The 23,097-nt window shown below is 35.9% G+C and overlaps 1 protein-coding gene across 1 annotated transcript in view; it reads right to left on the bottom strand.

Annotated features, from left to right (window-relative positions):
• Positions 1–17,590: 17,590 nt before the first annotated feature.
• LOC128890189 (potassium voltage-gated channel subfamily KQT member 1-like) overlaps positions 17,591–23,097 on the bottom strand; it is a 36,114-nt gene continuing 30,607 nt past the window's right edge. The window contains exons 3-4 of the mRNA XM_054148472.1: positions 22,664–22,837; positions 17,591–17,769 (exon numbers count right to left, since the gene is read on the bottom strand). Of these exons, the coding sequence (XP_054004447.1) occupies positions 17,591–17,769; positions 22,664–22,837 (353 nt within the window). The remainder of the gene's footprint in view (positions 17,770–22,663; positions 22,838–23,097) is intronic.

The following is a 23,097-nucleotide window of genomic DNA, read 5'->3' as shown; positions in this document are numbered from 1 at the left end:
GTGCACTTTTCATCAAACGGATTTTAAATGGAAAATTTTCTTTTCTGGAGTATGTCTATATACAATGAAATTATAAAATAGTTTGTAGTAGTGAAAAAATTGTGGAAGGCTCACAAGTGTGGGTTACAGAATCATTAATTATTTTCGTAGTAATTTATAGAATATATAGGCTTTAATTATTTTTAATTCTATATACTTACAATTCAGTCGTTCAGTACAAGCTCCTTCCAAAACGAAAAACAGACTTTTTTTGCACATGAAACAATGAGAATAGAATACTCGATTCCGATGAATTCCAAAATACGGAAGGGAAAGCGTTAGTCCGCAGAGATATCGAGATATTGGAGAGAATCCAAACGATACCATTTCTCTCGTTCAGGAATCTCGAAACACGAGACGAATTGAAAAAGAGCGTCGTTTGAGAAATTTATCGAAAACTCTTGGGAGGAATCTCCATATTGATTTCCTTGCCATTTGATGCACGCGTCGCGTTCAATTCGAACGGAGGTTTGTCAGGATGAAACCGTGAAAGCTTTGGAAACGAATAGCTGAAAAATTGAATGCTTGGTTGTTCGAAATTAACAGGGCTCACGCTTCGATAGCGATCTAAATTGAAAGTCCACGAATCCACCTCACAGTTTTTCGGACGACCGATACACGGTGTCGTAGCCAAACAATGGATGCTCAATATTCTCAATTCTATAATCTACTCTATCCACACGGTAGACAAACATTTTGTAATAAAATCAACGAAGGATCTGATTTCTTATGAAAAAATAAATCGAAAACGTGGAATGTCTGATGAAGATATCTGTATCTTGTTAGATTTTTCACTGCTGCTTACAATATTAAATTTCCAGAATGAAAACATAACAAATCTATTAGGTCGTCCTAAAAGTTCGTGCCATTTATACTTCAATTTCTCAAATTAATATGTGAAACATACTCTTAAGTGTCACAAAAAAAGATAATCTGTCTCATTTCATAATAGTTTCTCACCTCTCTCAGATAGTCATTATACCGTTAATAGAAAATTTCTGTGGTTTTTTATTAAATTTCGACAGAGCCTTTGGCACGAACTTATGGAACGACCTAATACTTTTGCCTGTAGTTAAAAGTGGTAAATCCTGTATATTTTATCTTCATCACCTACGAATCCCTGCAAGAGTAACAACACGTTTTCTTCAAACGTTTCCATTCATTTCCATTAATGAAACGACGCAAGCCACCACAGCACGCTTAAAAACACAGTCAATCGTTTATAATGCACGATCCGGTGCGCTAAGAGGTACCTTAATACGCCTAGGAAAGCGGATTCGCGTCGCGGATTGCGGATTTCAGCGTGAAATAAATATGAACTCATTGTCGTGCCAGAGAAGCTAATTTGGGTAATGGAGATTCAAGTCGCGCAAAATCAGAGAATCGTTTACGATTTTATTAAGAACGTGATCGTCTAAAGTTTCTTACAAAAGTAATCTACGTAATAACGTTTTGAATTTTGACTAATTTGAGTAATTTTAAAATTTTGTGTCCTCAATTGTGGACGCAAGGTCTGAAAGAGTTAATAAACTTGTATAACATTACAGACTGAAAATTAATATTTCATTTTTAGATCTTGGAAATTTGCCTGCGGGGAAATGTCAAACGGACTATTTCAACAAGTTTCTCGAATTTTGCATACGCGCTGCAAACAGTATCTGCCGTGGATGCAGCAATGTAACGAAAAACCGTTGTACGTCCTTTTAATTTAGAAAGCCAGTCTGTAATCCCATAGGCCGCGGCTGAGTTTTTATTGAAAAGTAGAAAGAAACTCCAAGTCCTCCGGTTGTAATTAAAGTCTGACGTTTTCCAGTCCGTGAAGCTCTAAATTGCCGGTACCAAGGTAGACGAGCATCCAAATCCCAAAGTTCAACAACAGTGGAGCAGTCACGACCGCGTCGTAAACCCGTCCGTGTTCTTGGCACTATTCAAACCAGCACAAAAGGCGTCAAGATCGAGTTACAGTATAACAACAATGTACAGAATGGATCTTACGTCCTCACGTGTATAATGAAGATAGAAAAAGGAATATAATTTAACATGTATTTATTGTACAGTATCATATTCTAACTTTATATTCACATTATAGAATTGCGAAAGATTTTCAAAGAATATTAGCTATCAATTCTTTGAAAAAATTCTATATGCCTATCACAAAGCCACGAAACTTGTCAGAAACTAGTCACTTTCATCCAAGTGTCACTTCTGTACTCTGCAAAGGTCCACTCCACTTTTTAAAACCTTCTGTAAATATAAATTCGTATGCACGAGACCTGCATTTCTCTTTCTCTTAGATTATAGAATTGCGAAAGATTTTCAAAGAATATTAGCTATCAATTCTTTGAAAAAATTCTATATGCCTATCACAACGCCACGAAACTTGTCAAAAACTAGTCACTTTCATCCAAGTGTCACTTCTGTACTCTGCAAAGGTCCACTCCACTTTTTAAAACCTTCTGTAAATATAAATTCGTATGCACGAGACCTGCATTTCTCTTTCCTCTCCATCCCCTTTTAGGATGGTCAGCAAGGATGGAAAAAAGCTTCTAATTTCGGAGAGTGTGCGCAAACTAATTTCGTTAAATGGCCAACGTTGAAAAAGAGAAGGCTCTCTTTGCATTCCGAAAGGAAACTCCGAAATTTTTCGGAGAAGAGAAAATCGCGAGTCGATGATTCCCACGAGGAAGTAACGCGGAATCGACTGGCTGGTTTCTCCGAAATATAGAATGTGCAGAAGCGCCTATTAGTGACCTGTTTGTGTACTCTGGGCGCCGTGAAGGGCGCTCTTTTGCCCCTACTTCATCTTTCGGTAAGGAGCTGACCTCGCCGAGCCCGAGCCCCCATTGTCTTCGACGTGGAGTGCATATTCACGAGACAAAGAAAAGAGGATAATTCTATATGAACGAGTCCGTTTCACCTTCTTTCAATGCCGCGACCGCGTAGCGAACTTCGCACTCTTCCTTGCGAGAAGTGGTAAACGAAGGAAGTAAAGGAGACTGGAATTGAGATAATTAAGACTTCGCCATGGAACGTCAACTGCTTGAGTATTTACGTTCTCTTATTAAAGGTAATTAGAGGGTTACGTACGCTTGAACTTGTAAAAGGAAGACTGGATCTTATAAATATTATTAACCCTCTATGGACCTACTTTCAGGTCACATGCTAATTCAGTCAATCCCATAAATTTAATATTCGTACTCTGATAACATGTAACAATATTGATGACGGTTAGCATTATCATCGACCTGAAATTATCAAATGCCTTCAAAGTTATCTGCAGAAAAAAAATTCGGTCCATGGAGGTTGATTTTTAAATTTATTTAATTCCTGTGCGCTAAGTGCATTTATGATTATATTTTTTCTTTCGCAAGTATCGAAGCTCTAGTTTATTTCTGTAGCTGAATCCAAGAAAGAACTGGGGAACTATACTTAGATTTAATTCCTAAAAAAACTAAAAATTTCTACAAGAAATTGTCATATTACGTCGAGAATCAATTCTATAAAGAACACATCAGAATTTTAAATTAAGTCTACTCTCAAAATGCATGTTCAGGTTTGTTAAGCATTTCCGCTTTAATATACAGGTTCGTCCCATCCTTTTAATGAAGTTTTACTTTTCACTTCCCCTTTTTTTGCAACCCCTGCACTATGCGTAATTAAATCGTGATGGCTATTGAATGCTGTACAAAAATTCATTCCCACAGTTTACCGCAAGAAGAAAATTGCACGTATTCTTCTACGTAGTATTAAAAAAGGCACGAAGCAACAAAACCAGCTCGGTTCTAAAAAAGAGATTTCACTTCGCAATTTTATTACGCACGATTGAATGCTACAAAAAGACAACTTGTGGAGATACAATAAATTTTAGTATCGCGATAAAGTTTTTACGAAGATTAATAAAGCTGTATCGATACGTGATAATGTCGTATAAAATAAACGATGGCGATTAATTATAAGATGAAATTGTATAAAAAGTTATTGAAATATTATATCATTTCACAAGTTCATACCAAATTTCTGTAGCAATTCGTTCGCAATATGTGTAGAGAATGCGTGTTAAAAATATCGAGAAGGGAACTCCTCGATCGGTTCACAGAAATCTGTCTCGAATCAAGTCATCTAATCTCGCAAGTAATCAACTTGGGTCGATGCATTTAAAATCGTGTGCCTGATGTCCACTGCCCAATTCTCTTTCAATTAGCTGAGTAGACTTCGGTCACGCAAGTATCTATCCTACCCGAGAGGTACTCAGTGATTTGACAAGACAACACGGGTCTTCCTCGATCCTAATCGATTCGTGTTAATTAACAAGTTCGTTACCACCGTTCAGATGGGAAACCGTCCGCCACAGACCGCACTACATTTGTGGTAATTTTATTCAATGAAGTTCATGCTCTTAATTGTGTGCAAATCAAATGTATTGAACAGACCAACTGAATATTCTGAATGGTATCCCACGGAATACGACAAACTAATGAATGGGACATATATTTGTTTATACGTGAAATTAATCATCACTGACATACGTATATATAGGTAATCAAAAATAAATCAGCACAGTCTGTGTATACATATTCAATACGTTTTGGATGTATTAAGTGTAGAAATTAATTATGTGCCTTTGCACTCGATCATTTATGACTGTAGTTTGAAATACAATTAATTTCTATTTATTTTTGCAACAGCCTCATTTATACTTCGGTTTATTTAGTATACATTTTTCTAATAAATTTTTGTCTCGATATTGGTTAATTATCTAACCTCGAACATAAAAATGCCCTTGTCCTACACACTTCTTTCATTTTCATCTCTCAATACTCAGCGAGACATTAATTCTAAAACACTTGTCGACATTTTTCTATTAAAATTGAACACATTGACAGCCAGACTAAAATTTGTGAAAATGTCTATGAATTTAAAATTTGGTCTCGAGACTATTGAAGTTTAAATAATTTTACATTAGTCGTAATGTTTAATTTTTTAACCTCTTCAAACACAAAAATCCTATCCAAATTTATTTTCATTATTCCTCACTTTTGGAATTAATTCTTTTAGTTCTATAATAAAATGATCCTGTCACTCATTTCTGGGTGACATGGCCACCAACGTATTAACAAACAGAACCTTGACACCAAAGGCATGTTTTTCATTCTTTGGTACAATATAAATATTTAAAAAAAAAAGCTCCGAAATTCTGTCAAACGGCAACTGTTAATGGCTGGTTACGCGTAACAAATAACTGTTGTTCAACTAAAATTACTCGAATCAAATAGGGAATCCATCCGAACAATTGCACTTTGGGTACGCAGTTGTTCCAAAATATTCGAACAATGCTCCATACCGCTCTCTGATCGGCTAACTGCAACGCGAAAAACATCAAAGCGTTCCGTAACTGGGAAATGAACAGGAGACCCAGTGCCTAACGCGTATAAATTTTTCACGAGACTGAGAGAGACTTGGCAAAGGTAAAAAAAAAAAGGAAACCAAATCGTTCGAATCACACGTGAGAGTTGGAGCCACATTACGGCTACGAAACAGTCGATGCTCTCGCGCGAGTAGATCTTTTTCTCCGAGTGTAATATGACATGGAAATTACGGGAATTCCTCGACGAGTGTAGCTACTATTCGGTGTCGGCGAAACCGCCCTCGAAACACTTTTTCAAATGCTTCTGCTTTTATTTCCAACGCGCAATTCAAGTGACTGCTCTGAGCAAATGAAAATCTGACCTACAGAGAGTGACGCGCAAAGTTTTGTTCGAATAGGATACAGGTCCCAACTGCAAAACTTGTTTTCAAAGTGTCTTATCAGTTTGGGTAAGGGTAACGTTGATATAGGTCATTAAGACTCTCGTATACTCATATGTATATGAATGTAAATACATGTACATGCTTATACATTGTATATTTACAGAAATGTATGTAAGTATTCACGTATTTAATCGAAGAAAAGAAAAAATCTCTGCCTTATCCCAGAAGAGGACTTTCAATTTCGCAAAAGGAAAGTGTTAGCCGCGGTTGGGCGCCAGCGGGCATTTTCCTTTGAAAAATCTTTTGTTCCGACCGAGTTTCGATACCGAGGAATGGTCAAACGCTTTTATCATTCACTATTCACTCTCGCCCAATAAAGCATTTATCGTCCACCAAAGTGTATTTCGATTTTTCGCTGTTTCACCCTGGCAACTGATTTTCCAATACATTTTTGAAACAAAAATGGGTAAAATTTTATTCAATTATTTTTGTTATTTTTAGTGAAACCAACACATTCATCTACAACGTTTATTTAACTGAACAGTTGAATCTTTATTCGCAGTTACACGTTTTGAAATTTATGTTCCTCGAAATTGAAACGTTTCGTGATCAAATTTTATTTCACGTCTTCGATTAATTGTTTAAATGCACCCCCTATTAAAGTTTTCCCGAGTCGCTGGGTATATTATACTCGTTATTTGCTCCAACCAGCGGAATATATGAATAAAGAACGAGTCGGTGAAAACTGAAGGAAAAGGCTGGAAAAAGAGGTAGCTATGAAAACCAATATTCCGAACACTGCGCAGAAAATCACTTTGTAAGCAGGAGCTTTCTCAACCGAATAGGAAAAGCATCGATATTCGCGCGACTTTGCATCACACCGTAAATTGTTTCTTCTTCTTTCCTAGATTCCAACCAAACATGAACTCATATACTTATCCTCGCGCGATGGAAAGTTCTGCAAACTTTCATCTCCCGTGTTTATCCATCAAACACAGGAATACTTCGAAAAGTATAAATAATTCCGAGTAATTCGAACGGAATATCTAAACACGTTCAAATAATAATTCTTGAAAACAAAACTTGTCAGCGAGAGTTTGCCTCGCAGATATCAATCACAGTTACGAAAGTTTCGAAGTCTGAAAGAAAAGTAATAACTGTCAAACAACTATGACACTGACTTCACAGGAAATTCAATACATTCGTCGAACAATTTTTGGCTGAGCTTGTGATTGCTTATCTAACTGTGTAATCAAATAATCCGTTATTGTTGTATACGTTTGACTAATTCGATTACTTCTGGACTGCACAGGTAGACATTCTAATCAAAATACATGGTTGAAGTTACCAGTGAGTGTCGTCGTAGGGTTCTAAGGTGTAGAAAATTATGCAGATTTATTCAAATAAGGTAACGCTAGAGAGCTGACAGTTTTCACAGTGCCGTGGAGTGACAAATTGTACGCTTGAGTTTAAGAGGGTCAGCATGAAACACTGTGTAAGATTTGCTGCGTATTTATTACTTGACAAATGTATAAATGTTGCGAGATACTAATAATCAGTACGTATCGATCGTATTATTTGAAATGAAAGTTAAAATTATTGGTTAAATAAGGAATATTTAATACGAGCAAAAGATTTATCAAAATTATTGTAAGGTTTTGATCTAGTGATTCCATTTTGCCAACTTTGAGAAAAAACAATTCAAAGTTATTCTTGGATTAGGAAGAGCCTTGATATTTTACGTTTCTAATCTTTATTTTCATAACTTTTTCATAACCGAGAATAGAATAAGATCGCTTTTTGTATACAGAAAAAGGGAAAATTTACTTAATTTGGACGATACTTTAATGATACTTAATCGTAATGATAATCACTAATGATACTTAAAGGATGACTGAACAAATATTTGTGTTACATAAATTGTATCTTCTTAACTGTTTCCATTCACAGAAATCCATTATTCTGAAAACCAAGTAAATCAGGTGTTGGGTGAATTCCGTTCCATTTTGCCCACTAACGAATGTTGCGCAACGCTGACACGGAGCAACCTAAACAGACTTATTGCTCGACGCTCTTACGACCGGAGCAGGAAGAACCCAGCGCCCCAACTCTTTCTCTATCCGCGACGATATCGCGGATTGTGCACCCTCGAGAGGGGAGAGGAAAACGGGAAACTGGGGAAAAAGGTTACAAGGTAAGAGGAAAAGTGCAAAGCCGCAAGGTGAACGCAACAGCGGTAGTTACTTTGTAGCAGAGACCTCTACGGGTGCCACTCTCCGCCAGATGGAAAGAATCGATATTCGCACGCGGGTCGATATCTCGCGGCAAGGCCACAGCGCGACCCTTCTGCATTATTGATGCTTGATGGACGGCTTTTATGGAATGGGGTGTCTCGCTGTTTGCGGGTCACCAAGCCTCGCGTGTCGTCCGCTCTGTCACAATTATTTTCTCGCTGCACACCGGACCTCGTTCTCGACGATGACATGTGCACGTGTAAACGTTCGGTGACTGTATCCATCTAATCAAGACATTACGATCAACGGACTTTTTCTAGCCGACTGTTACCGCTGTCGAAAGTCAACTGTCACGACGGAGCTTTGGTACGCGGTATGGCGTAACGAGACTGGGAATGTGATTTGACATCTAAAAGAATAGTAGCAATTTTAGATTCAACTTCAGAGTATCCTTAGGAGCCTTTGAAAGTTTCCTTGAATCAAGAACCATTAGAGTAGAAGTATTGTTATAACGCAGAGGAAGATAATCACTGCCACGATGCACCCCTACAAGAAAAGTCCATCTTCTTGAAGCATTAATAACTAGACTGCAGGCTTTATGCGTTTATGGCTTGCATTAATATGGAAGATATTTAAAAAGTACACGCGATATACGTAGAATATATTCTATTATTGATCACTTATTTTGCATGAATCTTTTGGTTATGCTTACCATATATTTCTCATGATTTCTTGTTTCATAAATGCATGAAATCTACAGTGTACTAATAACTAGACCGAGGATTTTTATGCATTTATAGGAAATATTATTATGCAATAATATAAACAATATTGAAAGTAAAGTTCATATTATAATATTTGCGTTAAACCTAAATTCCTATTTCGGTTTAATATTTCCAATTACGTTTACAAAGATTTTATTTTGCATAAAGATCCACGGTCTACTAATAACTCACCACACCAACAAAAAGATAACCTATGCAACAGACATGAAACTAGAAACATGTCGATTAAAGGTCGATTCAGACTATACGACACGGTTCCGAATCATCATGTTCCGAATCCACCTTAACACGATGGCCATTGCTAAAATTGTAAAAGTTATTGACTTTCCGTTATCTTTATTCGACAATTAAATGTTAGCAAGCCAAGCATAAAAAGCTAGAGCAAAAAGGCACGTTCTTCGTTGACAACCTGACCTGTCAATATTGCTCGCGCAAGCCATTCCCCTATATCGATGTAACTACATATTTTATAATTAAAATTCCAAATATTCGAAGTTTAAAACGAGCGCGCTCGGCTCCAAGTTTGGAGAGCCACGGAATACACGGCACTAAAATTACAGCTGTTGATAATTAAACCCCAGTTAGCCTATTTGGATAACATTATTTCCGCAAACGAAGCAACAGCTTATCGATTGGGCGAGCACTGATTAATATCCGTAGGCATTCTCCTACAAAATTAATAACAACTCGCAGCGATGGGGGGATAACGCTAAAGATTAATTAGTGCGATACCAAACGATGAAAACATTATGGGTGATTTACTTACAAACATCACCGAAACCGACACGCTTACATTAATGAAATAGTGTCCGCGTTGTTCGATAAATTCTCCTCAAGCCTCGAGTGTTAACTTCAAATAAGTATAATTTTCCGAATAAAATTTTGTCGACGGAGTCCCGATTTCTTCGTTTCATTTTTGACGACAGCATACGAGCAAAATACAATCACGATATAATTAAAGTATATTCAGCACTTTCCTTCTTCTTCCGTTGTTTGATATGGTCAAAATAAAATTCTGGCAAACTGAATTTATGAAGCACAGTACAGTGACGATATTGCTTGAATTTTTAAAGCCTCTGAAAAGCCTGTCAATCATCGCTATTTTGCTCGTATTTATTCATAATTAAAGTTTCAATTAAAGCGTTCGTCATGAAAAAGCACGATTCTTAATTACTGCTTCCAAAGGGTTTCTGAAACTACAAATATGCTGCATTAAAGTCGAAAAAATTCTTATACAAAATCCAAACTATAGACGCGGAAATATTAAAAACAAAGAAGAAATGATACCATCTTCATAAGCAGATTATTATTTCAAATCTCCTTAACAAAAAACTATTTCTCGGGAACCTGGAGCATTTTTCTCAAAAGAATTGTAATTTATCTACTATTACCCAAAAGAAAGTTTACTACATGCAGACACAAGAAATGTGGTCGTAAAGGATTAGATTTCAAAAATGAACCGGAAGATCAACGCGACAGTGCCATTGAAACGGGAGTACAAAGTGCGAGGCATCACCTCGCCTCTTCAATATCACACGTGAGCTCAAAGCGAATTCTTTTCAGGCGATATTGGAATCTTGCAAGCCTATCGCGCTTTAGAGCGAGGCAATCACAGGAACGGAATGCATTGAATCCATAATGCTTTCATGTAGCGCGATTTTTCATCGTTCCGCGAACAACAAACGCATCGTAACGTCTGTTCGCGTTAAAAGGTCAATCCATGCCGACTCGAACATTCTCTGTGTCATTTAAGATTTTACTTTCGACGATACGGTGAACACAGATGAACCGTTACATAAAATTAATTGGAGGGAACAGGAGTGTTCAGATAAGAGAATTTTCACGTAATTGAATGGATCCATTTCTATAAGAATTTTAAAAATTACGTGATTCAGTTGTCAAAATAGTTTGAGATCCTTGGGATTTATTTCTATAATTTTGTTAAAAAGAAGAAGCATTGAGCAATATTCTTTTTAACGATGTTATAGAAATAAATCCCAAGGATCTCTATTTTCACAGCTAAATTGCATAATTTTTCATAGTTTATAACATTTGTAAAATTCTTCTAGCGTTTTTAAATATCCCTAAGGGCTAAGGTGTATTTATATTTCAGGAGAATCAGAAATCCTACCCTGAAAGTGTCCAATATATCACGAAGTAACCGTAAAACAACAGGAACAGATGCGCTCGAGCGCTCCAATTTACTTCCTCGTTTCCCCTAAGATCAGTTACCTAATGTTCTTTTTACTGCGAATCATGTGAACACTGCGGAGTTATCTAAGAAATCATTAATTTCAGCACCCTCTAGTGCGGCTGTATTAAACTAATTTTCGTCTGAGGGTCAATTTGTACTTTGCCACTGGTATGATCATAGAAGGTACACTAATTAAACAAAAAACATTGCCGTCGATTCTTAACCATTTCTCATTAACCTATTCACTCCCAATTACGAAATGCCTCATAGTTCGAATTGATCGCAATTATTCAAGGGATAAGTTTATAACCATTTCAGTCACGAATTATTGTTAAAACAACAAATTTAATATAACTTTTTATTATCAAAATAATAACCTAGATCTGTATTAAATGTATTAAACATTTTACAATTTATAATTATAATATACTACAATCATTAATTTCTTAATTAAGCTACATTGGTCGAACTTCAACTAACGAGGAACGTAAAAGATAATTTTCTCTCTGGGAAGAAGAATATTTAGAAGGAGGTTAAAAGAAAGATTATTCTGAGTATACACCCTTTCGCAACCGAGTGATAGTACTAACAAAAAGAATATTCTCACAACATCCCGCCGCTTTTCAGTGGTTATTGGACTGCGCATCCTTTCAGTGGAAATTCAATTCGACTTAAAAATACATTTAAAAGGCGGCCCCATCTTTAATGTTATACAGGGCGTAGACGCCCTAGCAGTGTTCTTAAATATAACCGCGGCTACTTCTTTGGAAGCCAATGAAAATTCAATTGAAAAGAAAGTACGAAGGTAAAGTTTTGCTGCTAAACAATTTAGCTTCACACTTTTCTCTGTTAATGCAATTGCTAACGAACTTAAGACATATTACCTTTCAACGTTTTATGCATCGTTTAATAAGTTTTTAATTCATTTGTATCTTGTCTTCGCGGGGCCGTTCAAGCAGAGAATTAATTCAACCTTGACGAGACCTTCGCTTAAAATATTCGAAGAGTATTCGAAGAGAAAGTCTGTAGAATCAGTCGAGTGCAAGTTAATATTAACACAACTTACAGCTTATATACTTATGGAATTACACCTATTACTTTAACACGTTGATCACCAGTCGTCCAAAAATAGTTGACAGGACTTTTCACCAAGGAACTAAAAAAATTACAGCAATGAAAAATAGTAATGGAAATAAATCTGGGTAAGATTCGTGATTTTCACGAGGTTAACAAATTAAATACTAGGACAAGCGTTAGATTATCTGATCTTCAATAGTTACCAGACAAAATATTAACTCTGAAGAAATTTTCACGAGTTTCAATCTGCCAGTCAACGTGTTAATATTACTTCGACTTCATAATTTCAATGCTTTAATGTTTTAGAATAAATTTAGTACGATTCAACAAAGACTCGATGATAAATGAAATCAGTTTCAGGGATCGTAGGACATGGGTCATTCGGAGTGGAATAGAACAACAGGCGAACTGCACGTTATCTAGGAGTAAGTAGTTGGTCTCGAAGCTGAGCATGCAAACTGGGCGTATAATTTGGCACAGAAGTGGCGCAGTCGAGTTTTCGCAGCTTGTCTTAGAGGCACCCCGCAGTCGCTTTATATGAAGACCCTGTGTTTTCAGTTGGTACCTTGAAAAGAAGTAGGTTACAGGACCCAGATATAGTAGAATGGAACCGGGAGGGAGCGAAAAATGAACTGCCAAGGTGAACGAAGGAAGAAAAACCCAAGCGTATAGCTCATATTCATATGTGCCATTATAAAAGTGAGAAAATCGATATTAGTCGTTAAGCGACTCGTTGTCCTTCCATCCTGCTCTCCCCGTTTCAACCCGATACATCACTGTTGATTCCGTCCTATTCTTTCTCCACGCTATTTGCCAACGTTTTCCGTGGCTGAGCCCTGAGTCTCTCCGCAGATCTGCATCTAGCAAATCAGTTTGTGGAAATTCGTAAATTATTGTGATCTCTGGCTTTATTTAAACTGCAGAAGTAAAAATAACCTAAGAGGAAACCTGAGAAACATCCTTTAGAGGTAAGATACTTTTTCGAAGGCATAAAAGTTTGAACGATAGTGATTGGAGTGTTCCAACTCGATACAACAGGTTAACTCTTTTATCAATTTTGTGTTAACCTTTTCTTTTTTATTTATTGCACGATTCAAAATCAATTTTTTAAGAGAGTAAAGAAGAATAAATGTATTATTCGAATCTTGTAAACATTTATTTTTGAAATTATTTTATATGAATTTGATTCTGCTCACATTTTATTTTTAAATTGTAATTCTCTACTCTAAATAGGCAAGAATAAAATATCTACGAGCTGACAGCCTATAAAAAATGATCACACTGCTATTACTGCCCGCAACATGTAATTTTGTTTTGCCTGACCTCGCACTCGTAGAATCTAAATATACTAATCTACACATGCATCGTTAAAAATGTGTAACGTTGACTGCGCATTATAATGGGAGTTCATGCACAATTCAAGGTAGCGTTGAAAATTAATGAGTAATGGAACGCAAACTTGTGTAGCATTTTCTGCTTGTTTTTGCATAAATACAGTTTATATTAATGTGCCTTCGATATATATATAAAAGGAGGAAACATGTGTGGAGTCCAGAATCAAGTACACCATTACTTTCTCGTAAATAACGTTTAATATAAAGTATCAAAGATGTATATAGAATATACAAGCTATATAGAATAATATTTTCACTATGAAACACGACATATTTTCTATTTAAAAAAAAAAATCATATCTACTTTTTCACACAAAACTTTGAATTATTTTTAGCTAAACTAAATTTATAAGTAGTCGACTGTAGCAGCACAGAATTGATTTCTACGCCTAATATTTCATAATATTCCAATGACCCTGTTTCGAACGTGTTCCCTTTAGAACCTAAAACGGCGTTATACTTTTCTGCGGCAAGTTCCGTTCAGGGTAGCGTGAAACCACGGTTATCATCGACTGAAACATTTCTCACGCGAAGAACTTTGGCCCCTAGCAGATGTATACGTATGTAGGGTGTAGTACACATCGTGCAGGCGTCGCATGATCCAATTTGAATAATTTGAATAACTTGGCACGCCAACGATCGCCTCACGAATACATCGGAGCCGATGTACGCGGTAAATTACTTAATTGTACGCCTCGTGATTCTTTTCATAGAAACTTGGAGGATACACAAACCTGGATATCGTGAGAACATTTACTAATTTCGGTTAAAAGGACTACGGAATATTTAATATGAGCAATAGATTTATCGGAATTATTACAAGGTTTTGATCAGTTTAGTGATTCCATTTTTCCAACTTTGATAAAAAAACAATTCAAAGTTAATTTTGCATTAGAAAAAGCCCTGCACTATCCCCAAAGATTCAGTGTCTTAATTAATAAGAATATAGATAAAGGGAAAATTTACTTCATTTGTTTTTACTTGATTTTTTACTTTATATTCTACAAATCGACGAGGTATTTGGGCAATTCTCCCCTGCTTAACGGAAAAATATTGAACCCTACGCGTAAAACAACGCACAAGGAATATGGGGTCACGTCCGTGTACAGGTTACGAATAAATAATGCAAAGCATCGAGAACTCGTCTAACATTCACGGGAAATCCCAAGCTTAGAATTGCAAATGTCTCGACTGTTCGGGGCAAATTGTATCGCATGGCTTATCCAACGAACAACGGAGTAAAAATAGAAAGTTTGCCGGAAAGCCACGCACAAAATACGATGACATTACTCGACGTCGCGTATATATACGTATGTATACGTGTGGCCCCATAGTCGCAGATTTACTTCCATCCTACGCAACCCACAGATGTTGTATACTACCATCATTCGACAGTCAGAATACCACCTGGGACACTGACCCTCGTATATTCTTCCCTGAACATAATGTATCTAGCGAAAAGACGCTGCGTCAATGCTGTTTAATTTATGACTGGTTCACCGAGAGATAACAGTGTCGATATTTTGTTGGATGTGAGAAATAGATTCAAAACGAAGGCGGAAAATGGACATGAATTTAATTGAAATGACTGGTCAGGCTTAGACGAGCAATTTATTGTATTGTATCAACGTTTCGAGTTGGTAATTGTAGTCCACTCAAGATTAGAATCAAAACATACGAGTTGAAAATAAACAAAAATTATTAGTAGTTTTACGTGTAAAATGAAAAGGTTTAGATTGTATGCCAAGGAATAATTTCCACAGAAATAAGGAAAAGAAAAAAGAATCTTTGATGTTTGTGTTTTTGCGATACTTGAATTTTTGCAACATTTTGAATAAATAAAATTATCGAAAGGATTCTACAAGGAACCCATGATATCAGTGTTGTTATAAATTACTGTAGATCATTGAATAAAGCGACACTGGGTCAGTAATTAAATTACAGATTCCTGTATGCACGCTGGGTAAGTGATATAACCGTAATATTGATCAGACTAAGTGATGCAAGTCGGTATATAAAACGCCATCTACGCGAAGAGCGAGTAACTTTATCGAAATGGAAATGAATATTTACAAATAACGACACGTTGATCGATCTCGCGAATCTGAATGTAAAACATGACCATTCTGCTAGTAATAAATAAACAATCATTTGTAGTGCATTAAAAAGATATAAAATTTTGGATTAAATTTTCATAAAACTTGGAAATATTATGTAAAATCAATATATTCTGACCTATTTTAAAAAAGTTTAATAGGAAAATATAATATTTTTGTTAATTAAATTAATCATACTATTTTAATTAATTATTACAGACACTTTTTTCCATTTTTTTATTGTTTGGGAATAGTGGCTAGTTTACTATGGTTCAGAGTGTCCAAGGCTCTTCTAAAATCAGTATAAATTACGTCAACTTGGTCACCTTGATTGAGATCAGTAAGTGTGTGTAATTAGAGAATACCACAAGATTAGTTTCGATCGATCTTCCACGAATAAAACCACTTTGCTCTTCGTATATAACACAGGATACTAAAAATAATAAATTTCTCGCATTTATCGTTTCGAAAATGTTCTTTATAAAATATGATTCATCTTGTTTAATGGATCAGTTTATCGTCCTTCCCCCAAAATCATATCCAAATAAACTAAATTATGATATATTTCTTTAGAGATAACAAAAGACTGCTTGGATAACCAAGAATCTACCAAAATAAAACTCCATTCTATTTAGCGCACGTGAATACTGTTCTCCTCTGCACTATCATCATTTATGAAATCCAAAACATCGATAACATCGATCGACATGTTACATATATTAGCTCCATAGTCCCCAAAGCACATGGGTGCCTAATTAAACATAAAATTAATGCTGAATCTGAGAACACAATTACGCTCAATATGGTGCACCAATAATTCGACGATATAGGTCGCTGATGTAGTAATCATATCGAAAATTCAGTACCGATTGATGACGTCAGAATCTGTGTTATTTCTGTGCTGAGCAAACCGAGAACGTTCTCAGCCCTCAGTTGCATTAATTCTATGTTTTCAAAAAAGAAACTATTCCTTCGTTCTATTTCTATTTCGTTTGAATCGTTAATTTCCTTTAAATTCAATCTCGCCTATGACAATTTTAACGTTTGCATATTTATACCAACGAACTGTCAGATAATACGCGTCTGTCGCGCTTTAACCACCGAGGAAGCGTTTCGTTGGCGCCATCAATCTTTCAAAAACAACGTCTTCCCGATATTTATTAACTGACAATAAAGATTGATGCGGCAGCGTTCTTCGAAGACAATATACGAAGAAGAACCGGCGCCTCGTTAATCCAGGTTTGATTTATCGACAAGAAAGACAGCATCCAAACGAAACTGCTTAATAATAAAGTAACCGATTGTTCGCGAATATCCTTCGATAACTCCAGTTATAAATACTTCGGACTTAATCGATAAGGGAAATCTTTGCATTAAGAGGCATGATTAATTCAACGATTCGTGTTTGCCTACAGTCAAATTGAGCGTTGTATCGAGACTTGTATCGTGTATTCGACCTTAGTCTGGGTTCCTTTCATCGAATTACGTGAACCTCAACATTATTATAAATTAGAAGCTGATTAATTCCACAGCATATTAATTGTGACATAACCAAAATTGGTCTATATTTCAACTTTTTCCATGATAATTTGTCCGAGATCCATTTAAGTGATATTTTTATTATGAAACGTTATGGTTTATAAAAAAAAGTATCCCATTATTATTTAACGAAGTCATTTCACTGTTGTCCCTAATTCATTCCTCCTCGTTATTATATATTCAGGAAGAAAGTACTGGCTGCAATTTGTATTTAACATTTTGCATAAATTCATGAATATTAGAGTTGTTCATGGGCCGCTATACAAAGTCTTAATTTATAAATATTGCAGTTATTACGCTCTTCAAAGAAACAGCAAGAAAAGTGCACAAAATATCCTATAAATAATTGTCTCGTGTTCCGAAACTGACAAATCCAAACGTATATTCTTTAGAATATTCAATATCGCGCGGGCTAGCTGGGCGCTGATATAACAGATAACGTTACGGGACACGTCGGCGGGTATAGAAAAATATTTTTTGGTACTCACACAGAGAAGTGATATAGGAAGCACTTCCAGCCGGTGGGACGCTCCAGGAAGTTGTAAACTTGACCCTGGAAGGTCGCTTTTCCAGCACGTCGATGTTCCTTCACGTGGTAACGACCCTCCCACGTGCTACGATCGCCACCGGTGCTAGCACCCAACAGCAACCTTGGATCGACACCTGAAGATACGTAAAGCCCAGGTCAACGTCGACCACCCGATAGATAGCGACAAATCGGAAATTGAAAAATCTTCGATCAGGGTTCTCGGCTAACTCGGTCGATCGGTAGAGTGAAATGGTCCAATTGTGAAGATGCAACGATTGTGAAACTACATTGAAGTGAAACCAAGTGGACAACATCGTAAATTTATAAAAAAATTTATAATTTTTCTATATGTTACTCTTCCTAAAATTCGTAGAATGGAAAATGGTATGGCTTACTAATGGAATTGTATTGTACTTATTTTTGTATGTTACTTATACATGGAATTATATTATATAACTATAGAACTATAGATATACTATAGAACCCTTACATATAAAGTTATATTGTACTTATTTTTGTATGTTACTTATAGAATCGTATCCTTCCTAATAATTAAGATAGCTAAACCGTCGAATAAAATTTACATCCAATGTAGTTTACCTTTCGTTTGCTATACCTACGAAAGAACCTTCCTTCGTTTATAAAAAAAAAAAACTATATAGAAAGCCAAAAAGTTAATAATTTTATTACGTAATAAATATTTTCATTATAAAGTTCTGAAAATGCAACAACCATAGATATTTCATTCCAGCAAGTTACAGAAATAGGCAAATAAAAAAGTTCTCCTAAAGTGGCTCTAGCATTTCATAATATTCTCTAATCGATTGAAAAATGCTAAATTTTAAGTACCGATAAAGAATAAAATTGTTACGTCTTTGGGAATAAAATGTGTCCTGTACGGATATCCAACGTGGAAGCTGCAATAGTAGCCTACAATAGCAGGAATTGAGAAAGACGTTAAGCAGAAAAAAAATGGCGGTGCTCTGGCGGGAAATCGCTTCATTTATAACATCCTCTCTGAAAAAGTTCCTAGCCTAGAAGAATACCACGAGTTACGCCCATCGTCATTAATATCCTCAAACCCTCCCTATCTGCAATAAAGTCCTCCAAAGAAAATAAATTATTGAAACGACGCGCATTATCATGAAATGTCGTATTCGCTATAATTTATACAGGATGCACAATTTAAAACAAGAATTCGTTCTATAAAATCAAAAGAGTGTCTCAAAAACAAGAATCAAAACGTCATTTGTTGTTTAAATCAAGTAAATAATGTTTAAAAATTCTTTTATGGTGATGCAAAGTCATATTTTAAAATTCCAAAAATTTGTCAGTCTTAACCAAAAACAGGAAATAGATAATAAAACGGAAAAGGTTAAAAATCTGCGTCGAAGCCTCGAATGTTTCACAAAGCTGATGCAGAAACGATTATGCGAAGCCTGTACAATAAAAAGAAGGTGTACGCCATTGCGTTCCAATAAGATTATCTGCTAGATTATGTACAATTGCAATTATTTTCGTGATGCGAAACAAAAATACTGTTACTCTATCCGTTCAGTCGGTTTCACTAGACTGCCTCAGGTAATATCGCAAACTTTTAAATTGTACTACATGATCATTGTAAAACATTTTGAAATGGTTGTTACTTTACTACAATAAATTTTATGATTACTATGATATTCTTTTTTTACTTCTATTTGTCTTTCCTCAAAGCAATTATAAACTCCACAGTAATACTACAGACCATTAAACAATTAAATATTTATCTATGTCAAAGTCTGTCAAGAAAAGGTCATCAACTTATCTGTGTTAAAGTCTTGCTCCGAATAATGGAATTCCTATAGTACTTCTGCTTTGCGGTACTGTTATTGTTCCCATCATTTGCGCACTCGATCGTAAAAATTCCTTTATTCACTGAATGGCACTGCATAATCTCGACGGAATTCGAAAAACATTGGAAATCCTCGATCGATCGTAAACTAGGTTTCCACAACTTAATATCTTACTCAACAAAGCTAATTACTTCTCACACAGAACTACAAAAATGAAATTCACGAATTTTTCAAATCAAAGGTACCTATGATTCAAACACAATTATACATCAAATTACTAGAAGCAGTAAAAATAAAAGATTTTCTAGTTTCGGGGAAACAATGCCAAATTAACACTTTAAAGTTGACGATACTATATATCGAATAGATATTCGGTAACATGTGCTTTCACGTAGATATATTTCCTTGTTTCTTCCTTTGTGCCACTAATAATTGGATAAACGAACACAATAATTTTCCACAGCAAAAAAGAAAGAATGTATTTATACGTCGATAATGGAATCCGCCGTTACACGTAGGAAAATACGATTCGACACATTAATTTCTATGGCAGGCCCCGATGGACGCGTAGTCGATCGATCCGTCGAAATAAAAATTCACGAAGCGTGTGAAAGCAGAATTTATCGAAAGGACGAACGCGGTTCACTCCATCGGTAGCGATGCACCTTTTTATTCGCCATTCTCCCTCGTGAAACTGTCAGCCGTATCCGCGAAAAAGCCGTACTAACCTCAACGCAGACCGGATTGTAAGTAATCCAATTATTGGCAAGTAAACACACATGGACTCCCAGCTGGTGAAAACAATCTACGATGGAATTAAAGCTCTCCCGCGTGCGACCAAATCCGATATCCGGGAAGCATATCCGTGATTACCGACATTCATACCTCGTATCAAATAATTCCGAGTAATGCTCTTTTTATTCGGTTCTAACTCGAATAAAATTACGCAATATCCCTCTTTCATCGTTATCTCCCCCAGCGAACAACGCAAAAATTCCGTCGCGTCTTTAACTAACAAATATCTCTTCCTTGTTTAACAGAGATCTTTCAGACATTGCTGTTTTAAGTAGTTCTATTTGTAATTATTATTAACGTGCTCCCTACAAATCAATATTTTTGTTTCGGTTAATAGAGATTTATCAGAAATTGCTGTTAAATTAAAATAAAATTGAGATGCATTTGTAGATCTAACATATCACGAGCATGTATGCAAAAATTGAAGTGACAAATACTTCTTGTTTGTTTAATAGAGAAGCCTGTATTCCCTCGAAAGGTATTAGCTATCATTACCAATAATTTGAACTATATCCAGAACGAGGAAGGAATATGTAATAATAATTGAATATCGAATTGAAACGCGTGTAAGCACAACTGAAGAAGAAAAATAAAAACTCCTTTTTAATCACATAAATTAATAATGAACTTGGTACCTTAACGCAGAAATAAATAATTTACTATAATTTTAATTTTATTACTATCAAAATTTACTAATAATTTTAAGTAAGACTATCGCATATGTGTGGAACTACTAATACAACCAAAGGTATGGTAACCAATATAAGTAATGAACTAGCTACACGATGGAATAGTTCGTCAATGTTTAACGTAACGCTTTACTGAATTCTTCCTTCGTCCATCGCCTAGAAACCTAATTGTAACTGGGACCTAACCTCCTGTAACACTTCCGCTGAGAGGATATGACGTCATCTACCCTTCCATTATGAACCGAAGTTAAGCCGATCCCTGGTCGTCAATATTTAAGTTACATACACGCGCACGAGTGTCCCAAAGTTACAATCCCCACACTTCCGTTATGGTTTCGTTAGGTATACCGCATTCAAACACGAAACAGAAGCTCTCAATACCACCCGTTTAAATCAACTCTAAATTATGCAATAACTCCGGAACGGTGACGGGACACGGTACATAATAAATATTACATGTCAAATTGAATTGTATAGCATATAATATGTACACCCTTTTAACAGACGATGAGAAACAACAAAAACCAGTAGGTCTGTTGCAGACGTTATTCGAAATTTCATTATAAACTGTGGATTCGAATTATAGTCAAAGGGTTAATGCTAGGTTTACGGCGATTTCTTATCAGATTTCTATTACTAAAATAATAATTTAATAAGTAAACTCTGTTTACTAAAATTAATTAGGGTATTTGAATATATGAATTTATGGGGGTATTATTGTCTAGAAATTTCAAAAATTCGATTTTTTCTTTTTTGCATTATCTTATCATTTGGAGTTTTGAGAATGTGCCTCTAAAATATTAATTTGAAATTCGCAGAGCTCTCATAGTTACAGAGGCTTAAAGGCTGTTCACCAGTATTAGTCCTAAATGTATAGCAAACTTTAAACGCGTTTTTCTCGAAACGACATTTTTCAAGACGGGCGCACGTTTTTCTCAAAAACTATTGGACCGACTGACTTTTGATTTTACACACATTTCGAGGACACCATCACCTATAGTCTGAACTAGAATTGTACCGATAGCTTGAATATTTTAGCCCTGCTCTCATATTTTAGTTCACCATTTTCCAAAAAAATTAAACCGTAATTTTCAAACAGCTGCGATTTCGATACAAAATTTATTATTTACTTAATTCTAGTTCAGACGATAATTACATTCATATAGATTGAAAACAAAATCTGCTTTTTTGTCTCAAAATATTAGAACCTCCACAGCCTGTGCGTCCGATTGAACGACCGTTTCACGTCACAACCTGCATAACAGCGCATAACTTGTATAAATTTCAATGAAGTATTTCATAAAAATTTATGTTGTTAGTGGAAACATGTTTTATTATGCATAAAAAAACCTTGGTACTGTAGGTTTGATAGTTTTCGCAAAATTAATTCCTAAAAATTACTGAAAAAAATAAACTTCTATACGATAATACCCCCTTAAATATATAATCGTCTTTTATATGAATAATAGTCATCATAATTAAATAAAAATAAAAACGAGTTCTGTAAAACCTTGTGAAATTTGAAATTGGTCAAAATGACGATGCTCAGTAAATCTAGTGTCAATAAAACGAAAGAAACTTTCGGGACAACCTGATAGTATCTCGGCACTTTCATCTTTGTTCGCCTTCTCCGTGCAGGAAGGGTCCGTAAACTACTCAAACAGCGGTGCTGCGACGAGTTAAGCTAGAACCAGTAACCATGAATGCCTCACCTCCGCCAAAGGCATCGTTGTTGTCCGACTGCAACGTGATATCGGATAAGGGCGACGGACTTGGCCTTAAATCCGACGGTGGTTCCAATCTCAGTAAATCACTTCCGCCATCTCCGCCGGCCCCGTTTCCTTTTCCAACCTGTACAATCGTCACGTTCAGAGGTCCCCGGTTACCTGTCGTAAAACAGACAAACCGCAATGAGCCCTCGTTACCAAAAATACGTTCCCGAAGGACGCGGCGCCTGGCGCTCCCGCTCTGGCTCGTATTTACGATCTACGGGGGAAATGGTACGCTTTAATTGCGCCCGCTAAAAAAGGAAACTGCCCCCGTTTTCCTGGAAATTCCAGCAATTAGGCGCCACTCTTTCGGCTCGACGATTAACTAATACGAGCTCGCTCGACGATCAAATATTAATAAATGTTCGGAAGTGTCC

This window comes from Hylaeus anthracinus, unplaced genomic scaffold (genome assembly GCF_026225885.1).
Source record: "Hylaeus anthracinus isolate JK02 unplaced genomic scaffold, UHH_iyHylAnth1.0_haploid 12000, whole genome shotgun sequence".
Taxonomy (NCBI): Eukaryota; Metazoa; Arthropoda; class Insecta; order Hymenoptera; family Colletidae; genus Hylaeus; species Hylaeus anthracinus.
Note: the sequence above shows the minus strand (reverse complement) of the source record. Positions and strands in the feature narration are given on the sequence as shown.